Source organism: Formica exsecta, unplaced genomic scaffold (genome assembly GCF_003651465.1).
Source record: "Formica exsecta isolate Colony F162 unplaced genomic scaffold, ASM365146v1 scaffold322, whole genome shotgun sequence".
Taxonomy (NCBI): domain Eukaryota; kingdom Metazoa; phylum Arthropoda; class Insecta; order Hymenoptera; family Formicidae; genus Formica; species Formica exsecta.
The window spans coordinates 85,502-95,849 of record NW_021850476.1 but is presented as its reverse complement, the minus strand read 5'-3'; the positions used below and the strand labels follow the sequence as shown (position 1 = coordinate 95,849).

The window sequence follows — 10,348 nt, the reverse complement described above, 5'->3', positions numbered from 1 at the left end:
TTATATAGAGAGAGAGAAGATACACTAAAACGAAATAAATACGTTTTACTCCAGGTACCAGAGTATGTAATCTCAGGGATATACAGAAATATAAGAAATATAAGTGTAAGTATTTACATACATATATTTACATTTGGTTATTTAATTATCAAATCTTCCAAATACCATCTGTATTTAATGCTCGAGAGAGAAGATACACTAAAACGAAATAAATACGTTTTACTCCAGGTACCAGAGTATGTAATCTCAGGGATATCCAATGCTTACAGAAATATAAGTGTAAGTATTTACATACATATATTTACATTTGGTTATTTAATTATCAAATCTTCCAAATACCATCTGTAATAGATGTATTTAATGCTCAATGCTAGCATACTTCATATTTACCGCTAATAATGGAACAAGTAATCGCATCTCATTCTCATAAAAAAGCTATAGAAAAAAAGCCAAAAAATTAGAAACCATGCTGATGATTTTGAAAAAATAATTTATTTTATTTTTAAAAATCTTTTCAACAAAATTTGTACAATTTTCAAAAGAAAAAATCATGGCAATATTAATTTACTCTTGGATAGAGTAAAATTGTCAAAGTAACATAAAGTCGACTTGCTTTCTTATATAGAAATCTTCAATTTTTATTGCATATTCTTATGGATAACGTTTCCAAGATGTTTCCAAATTTTTTTTTATTACTGGTCTTATTTTGATCCAGATATTTTATAGTTTTAGAGTAAGTTAAAGTTCCGTTAACAATAAAATGTGTTGCTTTATTAAATGGGTCACATTGCCTTTTATCAATCACCTATCTTTTATTTCGTTTCTTTTTAATCAGACATAAACCTCAGATTTTAAGATACTTTTGTTATTTTAAAAACACAATTTTTTTTATAACAACTTCTTGCAGTTGATTTTATTCTAAAAATGTCTGATTATCCAACAACAGAATTTATTAATATGATTATTGAGTATAATCGGACCAATGAAAATGCTTGAGAACCTGCTTGTGAATATGTAATCTGTTGGAGAAATAATAAATTAAAATAGTGATGACTCTGGTCATTTGAATAAAGCGCGAAATGCATAAAGCCGATGTCGCCACTGCGTATCATTAAGTTTCCGCAGCGTCATCGTTTTCCGGTACTCCGGTGAGCGCGTGCTTTCGCTGTGCGCAGATCGCCATTAACGGTGTTCCGTATCACTTCGTCTTTTGTAAGAGTTAAGCAATATACAGTTTTTGGAGAAGCTACAGTGTTCTTATATTTAAAATATAACCAGTCCCAACAGGTTATGGGCCCAGGGTGCTTATAAGATCGAGACATTCACAAATTCGAACATCTTCTGTGAAGACTGGGAAAGCGCGGAAAGTTCGCAAAAGTTCTTCGAGGTTGGCCGTGCCACGTGTGTAATAGAGCAAGTGCCTCAAGATGGACAGCGAATTGATCAAGATCAATAAACTAAAATCCGCGGAAGATTGGACAACATGGAAATTCCAAATTAAAGTGATGATGATTGCCAACGATGATTGCTTCGGAGTGGCAAATGGAATAGTGACGAAACTTGAACTGCCGAATCAGAATGCTAACGCTGAGATCAGGGCAACGTACCAGAAAGATCTGAAACAATGGCTAAAGCTCGATGGGATAACTCAAAAATTGATTGTGCTACATACATCGGAACAATCGCTGCTACATATAATAAACTGTGAAAGTACGTACCAGATGCGATTTACGAAAGTAAAACCGAAACAAGTATACATTTATTAAAACAAAAATGGTTTTCTCTAACAAAAGAAGCAACCGACGACATGGCAGCGCACATTGCAAAAATAAGAGACGTGAGTCATAAATTGTCCTTGCTAGGAAGGCCTATCTCAGAAAAAATGGTAATAACAAAAATATTGATGACCTTGCCCACTAGTCTAAATTACTTCTCTGCAGGGCTGTGTTCCGATTCTTCACCCGATGGGTAATAGTCGGGTGAGCGGGTGATGGGCGGAGTTTAACGAAAAGTGTCTGAGAGGATAATGGAATCAGAACGCACTCCGTAGGAATCTGAAGTCTCCAAACGGTGTTGACATCTTGGTAATGCGTGATCGCCCTATCTAGTTAGAAATTAATCAATGGTTGAGTTATCAAAGGAAAGCGGGCAAAGAAAGAAAATTATTGTGCGTTGTAACTATAAACGTTTTCACACTATCACTATTCGACTTCGCAGTTTTACTAACAATCAAAGCGTCAATATTAGTATTAACAACGTATAAATTTCTTCTTTTTTTTTTCTTTTGGCATAAGCCTGTAAATCTCTGTAAATACCTGTAAAAACCTGTTGCCCAAATGCAGTTTATAGCTTTATAGTTTTTGATGTAATAATATATATTGGCCGTGTTCCGATATTTGCTGCCAGTACTGAAAATCTATAGTGTATGTCATATACACTATAGATTTTCAATATTGGCAGTAAATATCGGAACACGGCTATTATTACATCATGGTTTATAGCATACATAAAGCCGGTATTAGACATGAGATTATACACAATTTTCAATGCATCTGATGTCCGATTCTGACTTACAATATTACTAGATTTTTCAATATTGCCCGCACTTATTGCCACCCATCTTCACTCACAAACCATCCGGCTCACGGAGCCGGGTGGTTTTTACGCTCTCCCGGGTGAATAGAGTGACAATTTGAACGTCTCACTTGAGAGTCCGGCGAGAGCACTTGGGAGGAATCTGAACGCTCTCTGGGTGTCTGGGTGCACCCGGGTGGGGAATCGGAACACAGCCCAGCATGGGAATCCATTTCGCTGGCAGATTGTACTGTCGATAACTTAGTAACCAGACTGATAATGGAAAAAACACGGTTATCGGCAAGGAAGAGCAAACCAGGCGGCACTCTAGCCGCAAAGGGAAACACGCGAGCCGCTAATCTTGAATCGGTAAGAAAGCATGCCAGACATAAAAATGTGAAACCAGGTGCATGCTACAAATGTGGAAAATTCGGACACTTTTAAAAGGATTGCCGCAGCAAAATAAAAGGAAATAAAAGTGAAAAGGAGCAGCAGCGATCGACCAAAGAAAAACAGGAAGCGCTATACAGTGAGTCAGTCTTTTTTTCTTCAGGAGAACTCGACATTGACGTGAGGTATCTTGATTCTGGTGCCAGTAGTCACATGACCGGACGGCACGACTTGTTTGAAGATTTTAAAGCTTTTCAAGAACCTACTTCCATAAAATTAGGAAATGGAGTAGAAATAGCAGCTCATGGGAAAGGACATATCAGTGTCTCAGTGTGTACTGGTTCCAAATGGGAAGAAAAGTATTTAGAGGATGTAATATATGTCCCGAAGTTGGCATATAATCTATTCTCCATGGGCTCGACACTCGATAAGCAAATCAAATTTGAATCGAATGAGAAGGAATGCCGGTTCGTCAAAGGAGACAGAACAGTCGCGCTGGGGGAGAGAAAAGAAAGACTGTATGCGATGAAAATGAAGGTAATAAAGCCGGAGAATGCGCTTAATGCGAAAATCAAAGAAGATAAGCCGAAGAATACAACTGCTGTTATGGCATGAAAGATTGCCACATCAAAATTTCAAGCAAATAAGGAAAATATTGAACAAAGCTGGCATTGCGATAAATGAAGATGATCCATTCTGCAAGGCGTGTGCAAAAAGTAAAGCATGCAGAAAAGTTTTCCCAAAAAGCGAAACAAAAACAAAAGAAATGGCTGAATTGATACATGCAGATTTGTGCGGCTCAATGGAGACCAGTTCACTAGGCGGAGCAAAATACTTCCAACTCTTCAAGAATGACTACTCGGAATACAGGAAAGTGTACTTCCTAAAGACGAAAGAAGAAAAAGTTGACCACTTTAAAAACTTCATCAAGAGAATTTAAATGGAAACCGGAAAGAAGATCAACATGCTGCGAACAGACAATGGTTCGGAATTTGTCAATAATAAAATGAAGAAAATCATGATCGACGAAGGCATAGAGCACCAAACAACTGTGCCTTATACGCCTGAGCAGAACGGCAAGGCAGAAAGAGAAAATAGAACCATAACAAAAGCAGCTCGTACAACGTTACTCACAAGAGAAGATAGGCAACCCGGAAAACCAGAAAATTCTAAAACTTTGTGTGCAAGTAGAGTAGTTCATCCGTAATCCAAAACAATTTTTTGTTCGTGCAAAATTAAGGTTTAAGGGGGTGAAATCACCCCTTGAAAAAAATGTAGATCTTTCTTTTTTACGAAATAACTGTCGAACGGTTAGAGATATTGAAAAAAAGTTTAAACAAAAGTTGCGTCTTTTTTTATGTCTACAAAATAATAATAATAATAATAATAATAATAAAAATTTTTCGGCACTTATCTATATGCAGCTTTGTAGACATAAAAAAAAGATGTAACTTTTGTTTAAATTTTTTTTCGATATCTCTCACCATTCGGTAGTTATTTCGCAAAAAAAAAAGGTCTACATTTTTTTTAAGGGGTAATTTCACTCCCTCAAACCTTAATTTTGCACGAACAAAAAATAGTTTTGTGTTACTCTACTTACACACAAAGTTTCAGAATTTTCTGAATTTCCGAGTTGCCTACCTTCCCTTGTCAGCAGAAACCTTCCAAAAACCATGTGGGCTGAGGGAGTGAATACTGCTGTACATATATTAAATGGAACCTGAAAAAATGGCAGTGAAGGCCATTCACTATACGAAATCTGGTTCAGAAAAAATGTGAAAATAAACTATTTGAAAGTTTTTGACACAAAATGTCATGTGCACATATCGAAGCAGAATAGACGGAAATGGGATACAAAATCCAAGGAAGGTGTCCTAGTCGGTTACGATGGTTGCACAAAGGGATATAGAATCTGGTTCCCTGAGACGAGGAAGGTAGTAAACACACAGAGATGTTATCTTCGAAGCAGAGCAGCCAACACAAGATACAGGAACGGATGAAGAAAAAAATGAAGTACGAGCAGACATCATAGGATGCATGCAACGAAGAGGATGAGGAAAAAGAAAAGCTGGAGGAAAGGCCCGCACCACCGGAAGGATCAGAGCATGAAGAAGAAGATGATGATGATGACATTTTTCAAGACACCGAGCAACAGCAAGTGACAATGAGCGATGAAGATAAACACTTTCAAGAAAAATATACGTTACGCAATAGGCGAACAATCAACCCTCCCCAACGTTACGGAAATTACTAAAAACATAATTCGCTTGTTGCAGCCGAAAAAGAAGAAGCTGTAAATTATGAGGAAATGATAAAAGGAAGAGATTCAACAAAATGGAAGAAGCCTATGCAAGAAGAATTAGATGCACTTGAGAAAAATGCAACGTGGAAACTTGTCGAATCACCACAGCATGTGAAGATATTAAATAACAAGTGGGTTCTCAAAATAAAGCTGAAACCAGGTGGAAAACTAGACAGATATAAAGCCAGACTGGTAGTCAGAAGTTTTAAACAAGAAGAAGGACGGGATTATGACGAAAAATTTAGTCCCGTGGCAAGATTTGAGTCAATTCGCGTCATATTGGCGCTAGCTGCATCTGAAAGAATGCATAAGATGCAATTTGACATAAAAACGGCTTTTCTCAATGGAACACTCGAAGAGGACATCTATATGAAACAACCTCAAGGCTTCGAGAACGGCACGGGCAGAATATGCAAGCTCCAGAAGAGTCTCTATGGTTTGAAGCAGGCGGCCCGATACTGGAATAATGAACTGGTCAGAACTTTAAAGGAAATAGATAACTCGACAAAATCTGACCAAAGCGATTTTGTAAATAAAGATTGTACCACAATACTCGCTATTTATGTAGATGACGGGTTATAGGTGTCTAAAAATAAAGAAAATATAGCAAATGTTATAAAGCATATAAAGCAGAAGTTTGAAGTCAAAACAAGTAATTTAAGTTTATTTTTAGGAATTGAGATAAGAACATTAAAAGACGGTTCGATAACATTAAATCAAAAGCAATATGCAAAGAAAATTATTGATAGATTTAAGTTGACAGAGTCAAACGAGGTAAAGGTACCTGCGGATGCGCATCAAAATATAACCATGTTCTGCGAAGATCAATGTAAGAAAGAAATAATATAAGCGCCCTATCGAGAGGCAATAGGACACTTATTGTTCCTAGCAACTGTGTCTCGACCAGACATCTCATATGCGGTAAGCGTAACCAGCAAATCTGTAGAAAATCCGAGCAAAGGCCATTGGAACGCGGTTAAGAGAATAATAAAATATGTCAAAGGTACTTTAGATTTTGGATTAATGTATAAGTCAAACAATAATTTCTCTAAAATGCAGGCATACAGCGATGCGGATTACGCCGAAAATTTAACGGATAGGCGATCGACTATTGGATATCTACTCAAACTTGGAAGTAGTACATAATATGGGGCTCACAGAAACTAACTTGTGTAGCATTATCAACCACAGCGTCTGAGTACATATCAATTAGTCAAACAATTCAAGAAATAATATGGTTGAACAAACTAACAAACGAGTTGTACAAAGGGGAAATAAAAACCCCTGTTTTTTTATTGACGACCAAAGCGCGATAAAGTTAATAAAAAACCCCGAATATCATAAGCGAACTAAACACATAAATGTAAGATATCATTTTATTCGGGAAAAATATATGGAAGAGAGATTTACGGTAAAATACATAGAAACCAGGACTTCCGTTTCCGGTGGGCTAGAGAGAGTGTGGACAAAAGTGTGATTGCAAAAGGAGAAAGGAGGAGAGGTAGTAGAGGAGAGAGAGAAAGAGTGGAAAGTGAGAGTGAGAAGAGTGGAGTGAGGTGTGTACGGAGGAGTAAAGATGAAGGTGACGGAGTGAAGGGGCGGAATTAGGAAGAAGTGGAAAAGGCTGAGAATTTGGAGGTTAGAGAGATAGTGAGAGACAGAGAAAAAAAGCCACGTGGTAGGTGTCGGAAAGGGAGCTGGGAGCACAGAACAGGTAGAGCGGCGACTAGATAGATAGGCAGGAACGGAGAGTGCGAGTGAAGTAGCGAAATTAGATAGAAAGGCGACCGGATAAGTAAGAATGGAGAGTGGAAAAGGAGTAGTGGAATTACATAGAGAGGCGGCAAGACAGGGAAAGGAGACAATAGAGAAGGAATTAGCAGAGGAAAGGAAAAAGAGTAAAAGATCAGGAATAGAGGGAATAAGAGGAACGGAGAGGAGAGGAAGCACGGGGCATATAGAAGAGATGTGGAAAAGGAAAAGAGAAATGCTGGAAGGAGGGGAAGGAAGAAAAGAAGAAGAGGAGAGGGCAGTGTTAAAGAAAGGAAAAATAAAGGGGTCACCGCAAAAAGAAGCAGCAGAAAGGAGTGAAGGAGAGGTGAGTTGGTGGAAGGAAATGAGGGATGAATTGAAAAGGGAATGAAAGGAAGGGATTCAGAAGATGAGGGAGATGCTAAGGGAAGAATTGAGAGGGCATACATGGGAAATGAGAGAGGAGGTAGACGAGTTAGTGAAGAAAAGGATAGAGGAAAAGGAAGAGAAATGAAGGGAGGAAAGGGAGGAAATGAAGAGAAAGATAGAGGAACTAGAGAAAGGGATAAGAGGGCTGAAGATGAGGGAGGAAGACAAAGGGGAGAAGGGAGAGGAAAAAGGGGAAAATGGAAAGGAAAATAAGAGAGATGGAGAAGTGGAGGGAAATGAAGGAGAGGGAGGAGAGAAGGAGAAATATGGTAAGAGGAGTGAAGGGAGTGAAAGGGAAGTAGAGAAGAGGGTAGGGGAGATACTGCAGGAACTAGGAGTGGGGGCGGAAGTGGAAGAAGTGAGATGTGTGAGGGGCAAGAAAAAGGGGGAGAAGAGGATGGCGATTGTAAAGTTAAGTAAAGTAGAAGGAAAGAAAGAGATAATGAAAAAGAGGAGAGGGATAAAAGATAAAGAAATAAGATTAGATGACGATCTGACGTGGAGGGAACAAAAAATGAGATGGAAGTTGGAGGAGGTAGCAAGAAGGGAGAAAGGGAAGGGGAAGAGAGTATGGATATAGAAAAATGCAAATAGACGGGAAATGGTGGAGATGGGAGGAAGAAGAGGAGAGGCTGAGGGATAATAAGGGAAAGATATGGAATGAACAGGGGGAAGGATAAGAGGACAGGGAAGGGAGAGAGGTAGTGAGGAAGAGAGAAAGGGAAAAGCAGGAGGGGGGTATGGAAAGTAACATGGATAGAGGAGAAAAGGTGGGGAAATTAGAAGGAGAAATTGCCGAAAGAGTTTACTTGGAACGCACAGACGGCAACGAGAAGAAATAAAAAAGGAAGAGCAAGGGGATGCTAATAGGGGCCAAGAAGAACATAAGGTTAGAGGAAGAAGGGGAGGAAGAAGAGGAGGGAAAAATAGTATATAGAATAAGAATGAGAGGAGAGAACTGGAGGATAGTTGGTATACATGTAAATGGAAATATGGATAGGAAGCTGGAGAGATTCAAGGGATGGATAGAAGAGGGGAAGAAGTAAGGACGATGGAGGATGATGAGGAAAGCGGATGGATGAGAGAAGAGGAACAGGAGGAGGCAGAGAAAGGAAGAAGGTCAAAGGACAAGAAAATAAATGGAGAAGGAAGAAGGCTGGTAGAATGTATAGAAAGGAGGGGATGATCAATACTAAATGGAACTGTGAAGATGAGGAGGGGGAATATACGTATACGGGAGGAAGGGGAGAAACAGTCATTGATTATGTGTTAGAGGACGGAAAGATAAGAGAGAAAGTGGAGAGATTAAAAATTGGGGAGGAGGTGGATTCAGATCATCAACTAGTGATTGTGTGGTTGAAGGGAAGAATGAGGGGAGGGTAAGAAGACAGGAGGAAAGAAAGATGAGAAAATGGGGGGCATGGGATGAAAAAGGAAGAGAGGAGTTTAGAAAAGGAGTTGGAGAGAGTAAGGAGAGGAGAGAGGGGGTTGCAGGAGAAAATGGAGGGAATGGGAAGAAGGATAAGGAAAATTATAGAGGGTGGCGAAGAAAAAAGGGGAAAAAAGGGGAAACAGAAGGGTGGAATCAGGAGTGCAGAGTGAAAAAGAAAGAAGTAAGAGAAGAGTTGAGAAGATGGAGAAAAGAGGGAGGAAAAGGAGATAGGTATAGAGAAAGGAAAAGGGGATATAAGGAATTGTGCAAAGAGAATAAAAGAGAAAAAAGAGAGAAGATGGTGAGAGAGGCAGGGAAAGCAAAGATAGAGAGTATGGGAAATAGTGAGGAAAGAAAAGAAAGGAAGAAAGAGGGTGAATGAGGAGATAAAGATGGAAGAATAGAAGGAATATTTTATGGGATTACTAGGAGAAGTGAAGAGAAAAGTAGTAAGAGGAGGGAGGGAAGGAAGGAAAGAGATATAATGAAGAGGGTGATAGCAGGGTTAAAGGATGGAAAGGCGATGGGGAAGAATGGGATTCCGAACGAGGTGTGGAAGTACGGAGGAGGGGAAATGGAAAGATGGGCCTGGGAGGTATGTGGGAGAGTGTGGCAGGGAGAGGGATGGCCAGAGGAATGGAAAGAGGGCATTATAGTGCCGATTATTAAGAAAAGAGGGGGAGAGAACGTAAGGGAGTACAGAGGAGTGACCCTGATGCCGTCGCTGTATAAAATATACACGGTGGTATTAGGGGAAAAATTGAGAGAGGAGATGGGGGAGAAGGGGGTGCTATCAGGAAGTCAGGCGGGGTTTAGAAGAGAGAGGGGAACGATGGATCAGATGTACACACTGAATTATCTGATAAACAGACAACTAGGGAAGAAGGGTGGGAAAATAATGGCGGTGTTTGTAGATTTGAGGCCGGCATTTGACTCAGTGGACAGGGAAGTATTGGGGAAGTCAATGAGGGAGAGGGAGAGAAGGATTGATAGTGAGGATAGAAGAGATGTTAAAGAAAACAAAGAGTATGGTAAGAGTGGGAGGGAGAATAGGGGAGGAGTTTTGGACGGCGAGAGGGTTAAGGCAGGGGTGTCCACTGAGTTCAATGCTATTTAATATTCTGATAGCGGATTTCGAGGAGGAAATGGCAAGGGAAAGTTGGGGAGGAATACGACTAAGAGAAGGGAAGGTGTATACATTGGGGTATACCGATGATGTGGTGATGATAGCGGAAGAAGAACAAGACATGAAGGCAATGCTGAGAATGATGGGAGAGATATTTAGAAAAAAAAGGATTAGAATTGAACACAGAAAAGACAAAGGTAATGAAATTTGGAAAGGGAGGGGGAAGGACAAAGAGGGTAGACTGGAGGTGGAAGAGAAAGAAATTAAAAGAAGTAAAAGAATTCAAATATCTGGGATACACTTTACAAAGGAACGGAGAGCAGGAGGCGCATGTGAGGGAAAG

At 39.5% G+C, this 10,348-nt stretch overlaps 1 protein-coding gene across 1 annotated transcript in view; it reads left to right on the top strand.

Moving 5' to 3' along the window:
- LOC115238149 (sodium channel protein Nach-like) overlaps positions 1-10,348 on the top strand; it is a 132,300-nt gene that overhangs the window by 85,062 nt on the left and 36,890 nt on the right. Inside the window, exon 7 of the mRNA XM_029811734.1 lies at positions 229-279. Coding sequence (XP_029667594.1) covers positions 229-279 — 51 coding nt within the window. The remainder of the gene's footprint in view (positions 1-228; positions 280-10,348) is intronic.